Consider the following 18,788-nt stretch of genomic DNA (forward strand, 5'->3'; position numbering starts at 1 on the left):
TCCCCTACCCTCCTGTTTCCCTAAACCCAACCGATAGTGTTTTAAAACACATTGATTGACCTGCCCACACACTTCCGTAAATCCAACCGACAGTGTTTTGAAAAGCAATCCAGAAAAAGAAAAAAAAACCTGTTTTACACCACGTTTTCAGATTTTACCACATTCTCACCGTTTTTGACTTGTTTATTAATTTTTTTTTGTTGTTGTTGGCTTCTGTTTTTGTCTGACCCGCTTTGTGGAACTGTTCTTTACCTTTATTTTTAGGAACAAAACATATCCATGTCTTGCTCATGCACAATGGATGACTTTCCTTTAAAGATTCATCAGTAGAGGTTGTTTGGTCAAAAAAAAAGTATAAAGACATAGCTTGATAAAGGAGTGTGGAATCATAGGAGTTGCCACATTTAAATACACAAAGAAATAAATCAGAAAGGACCAGAAACTGTTTATGGATAAGGTATTATACTGAAGTTTTAAAAATGTTGTGACTTATCATTTCAAAAAGTCCCGCTTAGCTGATGATTATTTATAAGCTTGTTTGGCATGCTGTCCCGGAAGATAGCCCAGAGCTCAAAAGATCCTCAAGCTTTTGGCTCCCTCACGTTTGCAGGGCGAGAGTGGAGATTGAGCTCAGGTAGATCTCAAGAACTCCCCTGCTTATTTGTGGCTAATAACAAATTGCTTCATGAGGAAAAATACTGTTGGCTAGGAACTTGAATATGGTGCCAACTTGGTTTAGTCAGTTTACTTGTGACACATGTTTTTGGACAGTGGGAGGAAAACGGGAGACCCACGCGAACACAGAGAGAACATACAAACTCCACACAGAAACACTAACCAGCCTGGCAAGGACCAGAACCAGCGACATTCTTGCTGTGAGGCAACAGTGCTAACCACTGGGCTGCCGTGCCACCCAATCTAGGAAAAAAGGGGGAGACATGGGGACTTAGGAATCATCTGATTGGAGAATCGTGTATTAGCTAATGCGGGACTGCCTTGATCAATCTTCTATGAAATAACTAGAAGTAATGTAGTGCTAAATACAAAGTTACTACACATTCTGGTCCTCCAATTGTAGAGTGCCTCCAAAACAAAATTAGGATGTTTACTGTAGCATAATTGGGACAATTTCACAAAAACACAATCAGCATGGCTGTGATTCTGTTGATTGCATGCATAGCAGTGCATGTCATAAATGCAGTGGAATGTGATTTATATATAGTGGAGTTATGTAGTGGTTTGTGTGGTCAGCTGACTCACCAGGGCTTGATGACTTATGCAGTGTCCGAGATATTCGGGTACGAGCAAAATGCAGAGGAGCACAGATGGAGGTTCTGATCGTCCTGTCACGACCAGAGGGGATCTTCAAATCCAGGGGCTCGTCCAGTGACAGCATGGCTTTGATCCGCCCGCCTGAGAAAAATCAAACCATATTATTATATGAAAGAAGGCTTTTTTTCCACTACCGACATTTCACAGTGGCACCAAGAATGACAGCTGTGATTTTGCAGCTTACTTTTGAGAAGGAAATACTCCCTCTCTTACACACTCGCAGGCAAACTCCTACACACACGCAGGGCTACATTCACTTCAGCAACTGTAAGTCATTTACATTTCTTTCTGCCAGACAGGTCACGCACACACTCGCGAATGAAAGCGCACACACTCCTGCAGTTCATCACACCAGCAGTCCCGCTGCAGTCAAAACATGCAGAACACATTACAGAGATATATAGATTCTTAGCTTTGCTTCATTCTTTTCCTCAGTCTCAGTTTCTTTCGGTGATGCAGAGGAAAGTTTGATGAAGAGTGGGCCTCTGGGTCTGCATCCATGGGTTATGTCTGTGTTTTTACAAAGGGGCCCAGAAGCCTGAGACTTTATGAGTGAGGTATTGAATCATTCATTCAACTGATCTTTTTAAAACCAGAGTGTAAAGAAGACCTTCGAGTAAGAATGTTCCAAGTTATCTCCACTCCCCTGACCTCGAGTGACATCAGTTTGAATCCTGCCCGAAGAGTGGGGCGAGTAAAACCGTAGGGGTGATATTGGTGCCGTGACCCGGATGGCATTGATGCTTAGACTGCAATAGAGGGTGGGTAGCAGTAGCTGTGCAAGTAGACCTTGTCTGGGCTTAGGAAATGCATTAGTTCAAAATGCAAAGTTTTATTTCAGTATAATAAAACTCTTACTTTGTTTTGACTCTAAATGCTGTAATACAAAATTAGTACATTACTATTATCTACTACTAACAAGTAATTCCTTAGCATTCTTGGTTGTGCACCTGCTTCCCAAGTTGAAATCACACTTTTTTGTAGAAGGTACAAAGCTGTGGAAGTTGCATTGGTGCCATTACTCTGTTGGAGAAATGTTTATGGTGGTAAATGTAATGGAGGCTGGTTAGCAGGAACTATGTAAGTAAAGTTCACTACACTGACCCTAAGAGGTCCGCTTGTAAGTGACTGATGTTAAAATCTTTATCCTTGTTGGTGCACCTTACATGCTGAAGATGCTGATTTGAATCCTGCTTGGTGTGGGCTGAGTAGAACAGGAGGTGTTAAATTAGTGCCATGACCCGGATGAAAGTGAGGTTAAGGTATGTGAGTGTAGGGAGGCCGGCAAGTAAAAGCTTCCAGTACACATTACTCTCCTGGCCTCAAGAGTGCATTAGTGACGGATGTTAGAAGCCATAGCATCCCTGTTGGTGCACGAGCCTCCTCATATCATGATTTTACCAAGTACAATGCGATCCTAGATTAACATCTACAGATCCTGATCCTTGATCCTGGAACATCATTTTTGTTCGAAAATGTAATCTATACCAATTTCCTACCACTAAACCCAACCATAACTGTACATTATTCCCAAAATTATAGGAAAATAATTATATAAAGTAATAGTTGGATAACAATAATGTAGAAGTGCATAAACCTAATCACAAGCCTAAACTTAACATATCGCTTAATTCTGATTGGCTAATTGGAATGTTGTTCCAGGATCAACATAGTTAATCCAGGAACATGTCCTATTTGGGGAAATTAGGTTGTCGTTCAGCCTCCCATGTAGGAGACTCAAATTCAAATTCCACTCTTGGAATGAGAAGAGAAGGACCGGAGTAAGTTTTTGGTGCCATGACCTGGATGAGAGTGAAGATTAGAGTAACAGAGACTGACATTAGAGGCTGCAGCCTTTAGCATCTTTGCTGGCATGCTCAACTCCTTCCAGAGATGACAGTTCAAATCTTAGTCAGAGTGGATCAAGGACAATTGAAGAAGTTAGGCTGGTGCAAAGACACATAGAAGTAATAATAATGAAGGCCAGTTAGTAGTAGCTGAGCGAGTAAACCTCATTCACCTAGTCTCAAGTGGACAACACTAAGTACAGGTTTGAGCGGTGTCTGAAGCATTTTGAGCTTGTCCAATTTTGACCACATTCAGCATATTCAGAGGTGGTCGAAAACAAATTAGATCGGATTGCTCTAATAGTGTAAATGCACATGTGGTTTAATATGGACCAGCAGCCTCTAAATACTGCCCTCTGACCGGACATGTCATCATTGTGTGACGTGTTGCTGGTCATAAGTAAACTTACAGAGCACAATATTGTTCCACCAGTCTTGACTTCTGGCACAAGTTCATATAGTTTGGCGAGGTCTTGAGGACATCACTGCAGAAATAAAAGTGGCTGCTCTCTTCGTCTTTCCCTGTTGTCTTATTATCCGATGATATGTTAGATGCATGACTATTTCAGCTTATTTCGTCCACTGGTTTGAAATAACTGAAAAGGCCCATACATAAACATACACAGCGTGTTGTGTAGCATCTTTAAGTTTAACAACAACACTAACAGCTGGACTCTGACTTAACATTAGTGCGGACCAGCATCTACCTGCACGATTCACCCTCCACTTTAACAAAAGCATCAGGACCTGCTTATAGAACCTCGCCTTGACGAAATCATGACAAATGTAGTTTAAAGTGGACAAAAGAGGCGCATTCAAATAGCAGGGGTGATTGCTTGTGGCCTGCTTTGTCCAATAGTGATCGGATCAAGGAAAATCCATCTTAATACCAGGTGTGAACAGGGCCTTATGCTGCATTCACACCTGACATGAATGAAGCATCAAGCGCAAGTGATTTACATGTTAGGTCAATGTAAAGTCGCAAATAGACATCATGCAGCACAATACGTGTGAATGAGGTGGCGCAAATAATGCAATTCATGAGAATTGCACGTTTGCCGTGCAAATCACTCAAGTTGGAAAATCTGAACTTCAGCTGACATTTGCGCCGCATGAACCAATCAGAAGCGTGATTATGAAGTAGCCTGTTGTTAGTGTCCTGAGGGGGAATCCTCTTGCCGACACCGGACAACAGTTCATCAAACTAGGTTAGGTTCAGTCGGAAGCACAGCTGAAAGCCTCCATCATCCAGGTATAGTTTCTGGAGGAGTTGATAAACTCACAGAGCTGAGTGCACCTCTGAAAAGATCTCAAGGACTCAGACACTTATTGGTTTAATTGGAGTCAGTTTGTAATGTATGAGGATTGAGTGACAATGGCTGCATTTGTTTACCCTCAATAAATATGCGGAAAAATTAAAATGGTCGTGCCCAACTGAGTCTGGTTTCCCTCTCTGCTGTCGCCTCTAGCTTGCATGGTTTGGGATCGGTAGAGCTACCCATTGATGAATATGCTCTTCAGTGTTTGGACTCTAAAGTTTTTATTACACACCTTTTGTATTTTTCACATTTTCCAGAAATTATTCATAGCGCTTTACTTTTTCAGCATTTTTTTTGTTACAGCCGTATTCCAAAATGGATTAAATCTGTTTATTTCCTCAAAATTTTACTCACAATACCCCATAATGACAATGTGAAAAAAATATATTGTTATATATATATGTGTTATATATAAATTGTTGCAGATTTATGAAAACTGGAACCACCAGGACTCTTCCTAGAGCTGGCCGGCCATCTAAGCTGAGTGATCGGGGAACAAGGGCCTTAGTCAGGGAGGTGATCAATAACCCGATGTTCACTCTGTCTGAGCTCCAGCGTTCTTTTATGGAAAGAGGACAACCTTACAGAAGGACAACCATCTGTGCAGCAATCCACCAATCAGGCCTGTATGGTAGCGTGGCCAGACGGAAGCCACTTCCCACCTGGAATTTTAAAAAAGGCATCCAAAGGACTCTCAGACCATAAGAAACAAACTTCTTTGGTCTAATTAGACTAAAATTTAACTCTTTGGAGTAAATGCCAGGTGTTACAATTTCAAGAAAACCAGGATATAGAGGGAAAGTAGGGAAAATGCAGCAATGTACAGAGCCATCCTGAATGAAAACCTGCTTCAGAGTGCTGGACTTCAGATTGGGACGACGTTTCATCTTCCAGCAGGACAATGACCCAAAGCACACCACCAAAATATCAATAAAGTGGCTTCACAACAACTCGGTGAAAGTCCTTGAGTGGCTCAGCCAGAGCCCAGACCTAAATCCTTTTAAAACATCTCTTGACATATCTGAAAATATACACCGTCGCGTCACATCCAACCTGATAGAGCTTGAGAGGTATTGCAAAGAGGAATGGGCAAACATTCCCAAGGACAGGTGTGCCAAGCTTGTGGCATCATATTCAAAAAGACTTGAATCTGTAATTGCTGCCAAAGGTGCATCAATAAAGTATTGAGGAAAGGCTGTAAATACTTATGTACATGAGATTCTTCAGTTGTTTTTAATACATTTGTTAAAAAAAAAAAAAAAAAAAACGTTTTTCTCATTGACATTATGGGGTATTGTATGTAGAATTTTGAGGAAACAGATGAATTTGATCCATTTTGGAAAAAGGCTGTAACAAAAAAAAATGTGGAAAAAATGAAGCGCTATGAATACTTTCCGTATGCACTGTACATGCAATGCTTTTTAATGCCCACACCTAACACTACCCTTCACAGTGACGTCACTGGCTCCATTGAGTGCATAGTGTCTGACTTTGCATCTCTGAGATATGCAATCTCAGCATGCATCTAGACACTACTGGCCTACCTTTTGTTGTGTTTTGTACAAAAATGCACATTTGCATTGTACTTAATGTGTTTTAAATGCAAATGACACATTATTTAAAGAAAGATAAATAGTGTTGACTTGTGATGCATGTTTTGGATGTTTATTAAAAACAAGTTATGTAGTAAAAATTGTTCTGGGCCTTTGACATTAATTAAAATTTAGATTTGGACCTTTTAATTTAAACATTAAGAACCCCTGTTCTTTAACAAGCTATTTGTTCAAAAAAGGAGCTTTTATTCATCAAATATTTAGACCCAGTAGTATTACGCTTTGATGTGCATAACAAAAATATTCCTATAACCTAATACAGAATTTCTTCACTGAATGAGGAAATGCAGCATTTTTAATATTCCCCCACTTTAAGCATCACCCCAATTCCTGTTCCCTAGAAGACATTCCCTTAACTGCTAAGATGTTGATTTCCTTGCAAACACTTCTTTCTTTTCATAAACTCCTGCATCTTTAGCTCATTCCTCCAATTCTCTCTCTCTCTCTCTCTCTCTCTCTCTCTCTCTCTCTGTCTGTCTGAAATATTACACAGTATTGCAAAAGGTTTGAGTGCTGAATACTTCTCCTCGTCTCCATCCCACCCTCCCTCCTTCACTCTCAGTCTCTGGCATGGGGGTTTGTTTTCAACCTAACTTCTTCCTCTAGCTCCACCCTTACTTTCTGAGCTTTATATGCACACTGACACCGAGAAATACTGTACAAACACCACAAATACTGCACGCATTTCTGAACGTCGACCTGCTGGTAATAGCCAACAGGTTTAGAAATTAATTTTGAGTCATTGTATTACGCGTCTGAAATGAATATCATATATATTAAAAACTTTTAAATCATTTTAAATGGTAGTTACAGTGTAAAATACCATTAGAAATGTTTTTAAGAAGCTAGATTTATGATTTTATTCTCCACACAGATGCACGCAAGATCTCTCTTTCTCTGTTTCTCATTCCTCCACATCTGCGAGTGTCTGTAATTCTGGCCCTATCCCTCCTTTTGTTGACTCACAGCGAAAAGGCTGTGGGTGATCATTCCTTTCCTATTTCTCCTTTTCACTCCCTCCTTCCCAAACTCAGTGATGCAATCCCATTATTTAGCCTGCAATCTCTGTGTCTGGCATGAGGAAGAGAGACAGAAAAAGAAAGAATTGAGCTAGTGTCTTACTTGAAGGATTTTTAACAGTCATGGGCCCAAATCCACCCTTATTGTTCATTATTTGCGATACATTTATAAAGTTTTGCATGAAGTTAGTTGTTTAATTTTAAATTGTTTAAATTTCAGTTGTTTTCAGATGACTTATTGCACAATTACCTTTGTTCAAATGACATATACATTAATATATAAACACATGGCTGAATTTTACTGACAGGATCATTATTTGTTACTGCTGCTGTTGTTATTATAATAATAATTAACTCTTTCAATCTGAATTTTCTTTGTCATTTTTCACCAGATTTCATCATGACCTGCAGAATATATTGTTCTATGAAAATCTGAACATACAAAACAATAAATAAATGTTAAAAGGCCATGAAACCCCCTTGTTTCAGCAGGTTGTTTTCACACCTCTACTTTGGAAAAAGTCAGGAAAGTGGGCGTGTCCAGCTCTGTTTAGGGGGAGTGTCGGAGGAGGGAAGAAGGCATGGTTTGTAAAAATTTGCATTAAAATGGGAGTGTCGGTTTGGGCATGCGCTGATTTTCACAGAGGCAAAACAACGCACAGACACATAGGAGAAAGACAGTGGGCCCTATCATACACCCGGAGCAGTGTGGCGCAAGGCGCGGCGCAATAGTCTTTTGGTAGTTTCAGCTTGGCGCAAGAGTCGTTTTGAGGCGTTGCGCTACGCTGTTTAAATAGCAAATGCATTAGCGCTCATTTGTGCGCCCATAGGCGTTCTGGTCTAAAAAGGGAGGCGTTCTGAGGCGGACCGCTGGCGCGTTGCTATTTTAAAACTATAATAGATTTTTCATTAGAAAAAAACTAACCCGGTCTAAACTCCGGCGCAGCTTTGCGCCTCGTTTATGCACTGCTTAATACGCACAAGAGAGCAATAGGCAAATATCTTTACATAGGAAAAAAATTTTATATTAAGGATATATATAGGATATAATAAGAATAGATATAGGATATAAATATAAAGGATTAAAATATTACAAAACATATTATTTTCTAGCCTACATAAATATGAAAAACCACTGCTTTTATGTCTTCTTCATCTCGGGAGGCTTTTTCAGTTCATTCATAACAATTTGCTTTTGTATAATGTTATTATTATTATTAGCAGTATTATATATTATATTCATATTTATATTTGTTTTATTAAAAACTAGCTTAGATTTGCCCACCTGTCAGGTTTTAGACCATATGGGGCACAACATGTGTTTTAGGATATAACTAATAACTATAATTGAGCACATTTTGTTATTATTGTTCATTTATTCGTTTGCTGGAAATTAGAACTGAATTTAGAAATAGTTTTGAAACAAATATTTGCGCTTAACAAACAAAATTGTTTATTTATAGACTAATTGATGTTTGTGCGTAAAGGTTTCCCTATCCAAGAGCGAATGTGAAAGTAGATCCATTATCTCTCATTCTCACGCAGTAGATGCTCTGTTTAACAGTTTTCTGTTAAAAAACTGTTAACTATTTGCTAGTGAAATGCTAATTTTTTCCACTTAAGACTTAATTTGCGTCCTGTAAATAGCGAATGCGCTCTTAGCGCGACACAGCTGGCTCTTAAAGGGAATGGGAGATGAGACTCTAATTGGTTTATTCTCAAAACACACCTATAACTCATTAAGAAAATAAAACTCTACCCTTTTAGACCATGCGCCATGGCGCAAAGCAGGTTTTCCCGTCCTTAAATTAGCAAAAACGCGTTCTGACACGCCCTGAAAGTGTTTGCGCCCTGCGTTTTGCGCTCTGTGCATGGACCGTCAAAATAGACTGTGACTGTGTTTACATGGACAGCAGTAATCAAATTATTTGCCAAATTATTAAATGGTGGACTTTAACTGCAGTTTGGCTCTTTCATTCAGGAAGTTCATTCATGCCCCTCGTGACAAACGAGATATTTGATTCGAGGAATTGCTGGAAGCGTGTATCTTTCATGCAATGTTTGTTACCACACAGTGAATGAGAGCAAAAACCCTCTGCATTTCTCTGTAACTTAGATGCACTCGTTAGGTAGCGTCAGAAAGCCGTGTGTTATTCCTGTCACAAAATGCGGCAAAAATCCTACACGACGGTAAGTTTGGCTGTGGTGCTTACACGTTTACACTTGGAGAGCAAGCATTTACAGTGAATTTTTCAGTCCATAATATTGTAGTGATATTACCGTACGGTAAACTTTATTAACTAAATAATTTGACTAAGGTCCGTCTTTAAACACTGAAAGAGTACTGCTGACGATACGAACTAACTTTGCCTCTGAATAAACAAACAAAGACCACTAGTCACTCACTTACCAAATCTTTAGAGACAGGAAAATCAACACCAACTGGAGCTGCTTCTTTATTTAAAGGAGACGAGAGGCAAATCCGGATTTCACCATTTCCAGATAAGAAAAGCTCTCAGGTAAACAATGTTCTTTAGACACGTATTTCTGTCGTGCCCCGTGTGCACTGATCCACACGTGAGTCCTGCTGCGCTCTCATAGAGGGAAAATGAAAACAAAACCTTCACTGCAGCAAATTATAAACGCAACACTGACAACCTCCAAAACTACCTCCTGACGACCACTGACGTATCTCCAAAAGTTTCTTGTTCTCCCGCTTGGCAACACAATGCAGCGTCTCTCTGCCGTCTGAACACTGTAACTGGTAAAAACAGTCTTGGAAGCTATCATGCATATTAATGAAGTTGCACCGCATACATAATAGAGCGCGCTTATTGGTTTGAACCAAGTCATACTCATGAATAAATGCAGCACACTAAGAGACCTAATAAGGAACTCCCAGGTACCGACATCCAGTCTACACGCTGGAATACACGCTAAGATCTCATGGCCGTGACGCAGCTTCAAAAATTTGTTTCAAACCAGAGGTACGAATTTGCTCGAAATCACGCAAAAGCAACCAGTTTTAACTTTTTAGTGAAATGTATGTGTCTTAATAGTGTTTTTAACAGTGTGGGACACATAATCAACGGTCGGTCAACAGCTAAAAAATGCGTTTTGGTGTTTCGTGATCCTTTAGGCAGCATTTGAGTGCAAGTTTTATTAACAAAAAGAAGAAAAAAGGCTAAAAATCTCTGTCAAACAGATTTAAATTCACATCAATCAAAATATGCAGTGCATCTTATGTCATACACTTCCCTACTATATACACTACCTGTTAAAACGTGGTCGCCTATCCAAGTTTTAGGAACAATAAATAATAACTTGACTTCTAGTTGATCATTTGATATCAGAAAAGCAACAGAAATAATGTACAGTATAGAATATAAAGTCATGGTGCAGTGGAAAAAAGAATGGATATTGTGTATGACTCCCATGAGCTTGGAGAACTGCATCCATACATCTCTGCAATAACTCAAATAACCTATTAATAAATTCATCAAGAAATGGCAAAGAAATCGTTCTTGCAGGACTCCCAAAGTTCAGCAAGATTCTTTAGATTATTCTTCAATGCCAATCTTACCCCAGACATGCTCAATAATGTTCATATCTGGTGACAAGGCTGGCCAATCATGGAGCACCTTGACCTTCCTTGCTTTCAGGAACTGATGTGGAGGCTGAAGTATGAGAAGGAGTGTTGGATCCTGCTGGAGAATTTGCCTTCTCCTTTGGTTTGTAATGTAATGGGCAGCACCAATGTCTTGATACCTCAGGCTGTTGATGTTGCCATCCACTCTGCAGATCTCTCACACGCCCCTATACTGAATGTAACTCCAAACCATGATTCTTCCTTCACCAAACTTGACTAATTTCTCTGAGAATCTTTAACGGAGGGAAGATTTTTCAACACATTTATAAACATAATAGTTTTAATAACATATTTCTAATAACTGTTTTATTTTATTTTCTCTGCCATGACGACATGATAACTCTTGTTATAATCCATTTTACTTAATCACCTTCACAATGTTGTTTATGGTAAATTCACAAATTCAGTTAGGCCCTGTCTACATGAGTACTTTTTTTTTTTTTACATGGTTCATCCACAAGCAAATGCAATATCGGGAAACTTTTGAGTTGGAGTTTTTGGCTTGTCCAGATTGTCGTTTATTTCTTTTGTCAGGAATCAAATTGTTGTTTACAAGATGCGCATCTGTGCATCGGCCAGTGCTCCATGCTCCATCCGGAACCAGTAATAACAATTTTTGAGGCATTTAATTGGCCAACATATGGCTTTATGGTTTGAAGAAAATCAACGTCAGTAGTTTTGGCATGCTCTTAACAGTGCTTCATAGGATGTTTTTGCGTTTTCATGTGGATGAAGATTTATTTCAAATTATTCATGTCAAGGATTTTTTTTAGCAAAAGAGGACAAAGTTTGATTACAAAAATACCCATATCAGGGCTCAACAATAAGGACTGCCCAGTGGCCCAGGGCCAGCGTGACAGACACTTGGGACAGTAGACCGGATCATTACTGGCCCGATTGGGACAGTGCTGCCTTGTCACTAACATTTAATTTGTCTGTGACTATTTATCAATTGCATGCATTTTAAGTTTGTGCTTTTAAGTCTTTAAACACTACCTTCTCTGTGATGTCGTAAACACCATATTGCTTTCCGGTTCTTCTTAGCTGATTGAGAATTCTATTTTTTTCCGCAACCTGGTAACAACCAGTACCGCGAAGAAATGGCAACATGGTGGCAACATCCAATTCTAAGGCTAAAAGAAAATGTTTCTAACGTCTTGGAAGCAGAAATTTATGTGTGAACAACGCAAAAAATAAAAATAAAAAACACAGTTGCACAGTTTGCCGTCAGTTTGACAAATCAGCCACCCTTTGTTAAATAATTTCAAACCGCAATAAAATACCTCCACATTTTCCATACTTTTCTTTTCTGTTACGAAACACTTTTATTTACAATTTTTTTAAAGTATTAAAATTCTAGATTCATAGACTTTATTTTTGACACATTATTTAAAATATGTATCTTAAAAATAGCTATTAACTTCCCTTTTTTTTTGGTGGGGCCAGTGAAAATTTTGGCAGGGCAAGTAAAACCACTGGCCCGATCAGACCAGTAGAAAAAATCCTTAGTGTTGAACCCTGCATATACTTGTGAACATGGCCTATTAGTAGAACCTATTAGACAGAATCTGGATATTTTTGCTATTTCTGCTGAGGATCTATGCTGAATTACTTTAGGAGTATCTTAGCTAAAAACCTAATTAATTAAATAAAAAATAAATACCTTTTTATTAAATGTTTGCAATGCAAATCCAATTAGATCCACTTATTTGGTAAACAAAGCAAGTCTTAATATATCAACTAAAAGACAGAAAATAATACTTTACAAACTGTATTGTTAATAAATCATATGAACATTTTCATATTAGTCAATAATATTAATTTAAAAACGAAATATATATAGATTTACACACATTTACACAAGTAAATTAATAGCTGTGTATGTACAGTACCTATTAGATACCAATCAATCAACAAAACTTCTGGATTTGCAACCATTACTAATCTAAATGCCACTGAATCTAAAGTTCAGCATAAATGTGAGTAATTGTTAATTAGATTTATCGTTGGATAAATCTAGAAGACATAAATGCAAAGCCACAAATCAACGATTTTTATTGATATCGTGGTTTCACGTTAATTGCGTTAACCATGATGGTTCAGTTTAATTATGCATGGTCATTTTAAGCCTTTTCTTTAAAAGTGGGGAATTTTTTCATGATTTTGGTTGCATTTTTGCCAAAAGCTTGTTAACTTTTGACTCTAATATGTATAAAACCCAACTACTAAATGCAACTTTTTTATTCTTAATACTAATAAGAGTTTTTTCTCTTTCAAATTGTCTAAAGATCACTGTTTAAAAACACTCTGCCATCCATAACAGGATGAGGGTGGAGAACAAAACACAGCTAAATAATGAATCACTGATGAGGAAGAAACAACATCCTACAGAAGGCAATGAGCAGCACTTCGCCCTCTCTCTTTCTTTCTTTCTTTCTTTCTTCATCCCTCCTTCACTTTCCACCCCCTGCGTCTGGCAACAGGACAAGGTCAACACAACCTCCCCTACTCTAAAACTCCCATTCCTTCTCTCTCTCCATACAATCTGTCATCCAGACACACACACACACATTCCTTTGGCCACAACAGATTCACCCAATTTGTTTCCACTGTGCTTTTAAGTGTACATTAGAAATGCAAAGAGAGAGCCAAGCCTATAAACAATAACAAGAACCAGCTGCGGACCCAACGCCGCTATCGTGCGCCATTTCTCCAGCAACGTGGAGCCCAGAGGAAGTCTGGGAGGACGACGCGGCTGAGAATCAAATGGACGATGTGGATTAAGTGCAATTCGGAATTCTTCAGACATCATTTTCTCCCCTCTCTCTCTCATGCACGCTCTCATATTTCTCTCTTCCCTCTCTCTCGCTCTGATTTTCCATGCCTTTCCTCCTCCCCTTGGATTGCTCATGATTCGCAAAGGCCTCCAGGAACTCCGTCCAAGCTCAAGCTCAAGCCAACAGGGGGAGAGATTGAGAAAATAGAATGAGACGCAAGGGTTGATGAAGAGAAAAAAGGGAGGGCGGGAGCTCAGGAATTCTCTGTTTCTCTTGGAAATAGAACAGATGTGTTGCTCAACCGTGTGTGTTTACTGTACTGTATATGTGAAGCCTTCTCCCATAGGTAAATGTCATGAGGAACTACTGCAGACGAAGAATTTCAGAAGCAGCCATTGGTGGTTGGTGTTTCACAAGACAAGAATGTGTGGTTTCATCTCTCCTTTCTGTCTTTCCTCACCCATTCTCTTTCCAGCGAACCCAACGAACTCCAAAGTGAAGACCACATTGTAAGTCGAAACAGAAGAATGACAGACACATCCCTCAAAAATCGCAGCGAACAATGTCTCATGATGCACTGAAACATTAATTCACATACTCCCCCCAGCCACACACATCCAGCCACAATCTGTCTCTCATTCCATTCCTCAGACCCTCTCTGTTAATGTTGCAGTTTGTTGCATCAGGATCGGGCTTGGCGGAGCACCGAGAACCTCCCAAAGTACTGCCATAACCACCATAGACAGAGAGTTGGACACATAAAACGCCCACATATCCGGATTAGCAGTCATCAATAAGCGTTTTTTATTGAGTGTTTCTTAAACCTACATTTGATAGATCCAAATCTTAAATATTTCTGTAATATATTTAGGGTTTAATGAGCTTTAGCATTGATGAACTTCATAGAAAATTGAATTGCTAAATAAAACACCATTTCTCTAAAGTAACTAGGTACTTTAACATAATGTACTGTACATTTATGTCAACATTTTCATGTCTATTTGCAAAATTATGTCTACGCTCGTATATAAATTTTATTCTTTCTTTAAGTGTTAAGTTAGCAAGCTAATTTCCTTACATATAGAATTGAATAATGCTAATTGGTTTGGAAGATGATCTATGATAGGTATCCTTGCTAATTTATTGGTAACCTCATGCGTATGTATTTTAGCTTAACAGATTATGTTCCACACGAGCTACATCCAGTTGAAGTCAGAATTATTAGCCGCCCTGTTTATTTTTCCCCAATTTCTGTGTAACAGAGCAGATTTTTTTTTCAACACATTTCTAAACAATAGTTTTAATAACTCATTTCTAATAACTGATTTATTTCATCTTAGCCTTGATGACAGTAAATAATATTTGACTAGATGGTTTTCAAGACACTTCTATACAGCTTAAAGTGACATTTAGAGGCTTAACTAGGTTAATTAGGTTAACTAGGCAGGTAATGTAATTAGGCAAGTTATTCTATAAAAATGGTTTGTTCTGTAGACTATCGAAACAAAATATAGCTTAAATGGGCTAATAATTTTGTCCTTAAAATGGTCCAAAATTAAAACAATTAAACAAATAAGACTTTCTCCAGAAGAAAAAATATTATCAGATATATTGTGAAAATTTCCTTACTCTGTTAAACATTATTTGAAAAATATTTTAAAAAAGAAAATTCAAAGGGGGGCTAATAATTCCAATAGTATCTGGATGCAGCCTTTATGATGCAAGCTGAGATTGCAGTGTCAGATACAATGCACTCAAATGGAGCGAGTGACGTCACTGTGATGGGTAGGGTTAGGGGTGGGGTTAGGTGAGTCCATTAAAAAGCATTGGATGCAGCCCAGATTGCACTGCATTAGGTCTGCATCCAGACCCCTCTCAATAATTCTGACTTCAACTGTGTGTTATGGTGTGCATGGATTCCGCTACATTCATTCTTCCATGGCAGGGCGCCACAGCATAGTTCATTCCTGCCACGGCTACATTACAGCTTCTTATTCAAAACCTTCACTTGTTGCTGTTTTTTTATAGCGTTTTATAATCACACCAAAACGTATTAAAATACAAGTGAATTATAACAGCGCAAACTTTTATGTAATCGTAGTAGTGCTGTGCGTTATTCGTTTAACCCTTTGAGGTTACATGCTGCCTGACTGACTGAATGACAGAGCTGCGTGAGGCGAGCAAATACGGCATAGCTTTCAGTTATGATGAACACAGTTTACATAATTACTTTATTTATAGATAGAGGTCTATGGTTCTGCATACCATGACTTTATCTTGCTGGAGTTTATGACCATTTCACTTCACTTTGAATTGCATCAATACTGTTTTGTAGGTCTGCTGGAGACATTCATAAATATTTATAGCAAATCTTAAAAATGTTGGATACATACTTGTTATATAAACGCATTAAATCACACTTTAGCAGCATTTATTTGAGAGCGCACAAGAAAACCTGCGCGTAGGCAGCACATATTTGAGGGCACGCAAGAATATATTTGAGGCCGTGCAAGTTTTGTGCATGAACAGAGTAAAATTGGCACGCAAGCAAAGAGATTCACACATTCGCATTAGATAAATGCGATCTCGGCTAGATTCTGCATTCATGACATTTATCAATGAAATAACACCATAGGTAGTTGAAAGATCTGTGTAAAAGGCCTGCCACCACAGCTGGAAAAAATCCTAAAGGAAACGCTGGGTGTGTCATGACGAATCAAGTCCATTCTTTAAATGGGGTCTCTCCAATAACCCATTTCTAAATAGTTATGTAAAGGACAAGTTATTTTAATGTAACATTTATATTTTAGCTTACAATGTGCTGCATAATTAAACACATCAGATGCAATATAATTTATCTAACTTTGTTGTAAATAATATATTAAATATTACATTAAAAAGTTGTAAATAATATATTAAAATATTTGACTCTTTATTTAATATAATTATACCCATGTAAGAAAAAATATATGATTGGATGTAGGGAAAGCACTAATTTGTAGTGTATACAGAAAGCTGTAAAGTTACTTGATATCATAAGTAGATAGGCTAACTTAAACACACTTCCATAGGCATTGAAGTGTTACTATTGAATGTCTATTGAATTTGAATGTCAAAACTTGTATTGAACGTCATAAACCATATTCAATGTCATAAACATGCTTCGAAAATGTGTAATTTTGTAGGATATGTGATTACACAAAAAGATTATATCTATTAAAAGTCATTTGAGCTAATGTGTTTGCTTGGGTCTAATATGGAGACCCAATTTTGAGGTGAAATCTGATTTGTCGCTACACTACTTCTAAAAACTGTACACATATATTATGCTTTCAGTTAGCAAGTAAAAGGTGTAGGATAGCACTTATAGGTCAATATAAAGACCCAATTTTAAGGTTAAATTTGATTTGTCACCACACAGTATCTAAAAACCGTACATATATATATATATATATATATATATATATATATATATATATATATATATATATATATATATATATATACATATATACATATATATATATATATATATATATATATATATATATATATATATATATATATATATACATATATATATATATATATATATATATATATACATATATATATATATATATATATATATATATATATATATATACATATATATATATATATATACACATATACATATATATATACACATATACATATATATATATATATATATATATATATATATATATACATATATATATATATATATATATATACATATACATATATACATATATATATATATATATATATATATATATATAYACATATATATATATATATATATATATATATATATATAAAATTTTAGCAAGTTAAAATTGTAGGATAGCGCTAACAGATTAATACGGAGACCCAATTTTGAGGTTGAATCTGATTTGTCACAATATATCTAAAACTCTTAAGATATATTAATGCTTTCAGTTAGCAAGTTAAAGGTATAGGATAGCGCTAACAGATTAATATGAAACCCCAATTTTGAGGTTGAATCTGATTTCTCACTACGTTTTTAGTTAGCAAGCTAAAAGTGTAGGATAGCACTAATAGGTTAGGAAAAGCACTTCTGATCAACCCTCAATACGCTAAATGGTAGCTTAGCTTGCTCTGACGCTAGACCATTACATCTGGATCACAACACCACATAGTGCCTTTATACTAAAATGGGTTTATTTCATGATTATGAACCTCTGGCAATAAATTATGCTACTTTTCACAAATTTACAAAATAAATAAATGAACAAACATGAAAATAGTATGTGCAACGACTGCAGAGCAATATGATGCATTTAAAACTAGCAATGCCATGTAGTCAAATGTAGTCAAAAAATACAATTTACCTGTGAAATGTAAATTGAGGTAAAGTTGGTTTTATATTCACACATTCATACTTTTTCCTTAATAATTTAATTTCAGAAAACATTTCTTTGCAAATTGGCAAATCATTTTAGCAGCCAATGATTTTCAAAGTACATGTTCACAGTCAAAGAAATAGTGCTAATGTTGTTTTGAAGTCATGATTACATGCGATGTGTAAACAATATAGGGAGCATGTCTTGAATATAAAACCAAATTTGCCTTAATGTAATGTAACATCTGACCAAACTCAATCAACCATGTTAGAATGGCATGCAAAACATCATAATACAGCATGACTTGCCTTCCACCCACCAACTCACAGGTGTCCTCTTTTCACACCTGTAGCTGCCCTGACATGACAGTCACAAGTTATATAACACCAGCTGGTATCTGTTTGTGACGGCGTCTGTTTACCAAACCCATTCAGTTCTTAGTGGGTTTCAATTTCTGTTTAACATTAAAACTGGGTCAGACTGTCTGGATTAAACTTGAGCAAAACAACACACATACATAACCTAAAAATCTCTTCTTAAAGGTGTGCAAATACAGATTGTTTTTATCAAAAAAGCGCGCGACGGTTTTACCTCAAGACGACGTTCCGTCAGATTCCAAAATACGTGACGCGCTGAGAAGACCTGAAGCGCGCGCTCCGTTTAGCGTTTAGATTAAATAAAATGCCAGATGTCTTCATCAAAAACACTCCTGGATCCAGCTGAGAATTTCCAACTCACGCACAACACGATACTTAGAATACCAAAAGCGCCAACTGTTTTTGTAGTATACGATATAAATTTGTCGGGGAAAAGGTTATATAATGCTGTCAAGTTACGACAA

General features: G+C 37.3%; 1 protein-coding gene across 2 annotated transcripts in view; it reads right to left on the reverse strand.

Moving 5' to 3' along the window:
- The window catches only part of glis2a (GLIS family zinc finger 2a), a 33,733-nt gene extending 15,137 nt beyond the window's left edge, over positions 1-18,596 (reverse strand). Inside the window, exons 1-2 of one of the 2 annotated variants that reach the window (XM_073937742.1) lie at positions 18,539-18,596; positions 1,261-1,413 (exon numbers count right to left, since the gene is read on the reverse strand). In XM_073937742.1, coding sequence (XP_073793843.1) covers positions 1,261-1,396 — 136 coding nt within the window. In that variant the 5' untranslated portion in view covers positions 1,397-1,413; positions 18,539-18,596. Of the gene's footprint in view, positions 1-1,260; positions 1,414-18,255 lie in introns of both variants that reach the window. The other variant, XM_073937743.1, reaches the window with a different exon arrangement.
- Positions 18,597-18,788: the final 192 nt, after the last annotated feature.

This window comes from Danio rerio, chromosome 22 (assembly GCF_049306965.1).
Source record: "Danio rerio strain Tuebingen ecotype United States chromosome 22, GRCz12tu, whole genome shotgun sequence".
In the NCBI taxonomy this organism is placed as follows: domain Eukaryota; kingdom Metazoa; phylum Chordata; class Actinopteri; order Cypriniformes; family Danionidae; genus Danio; species Danio rerio.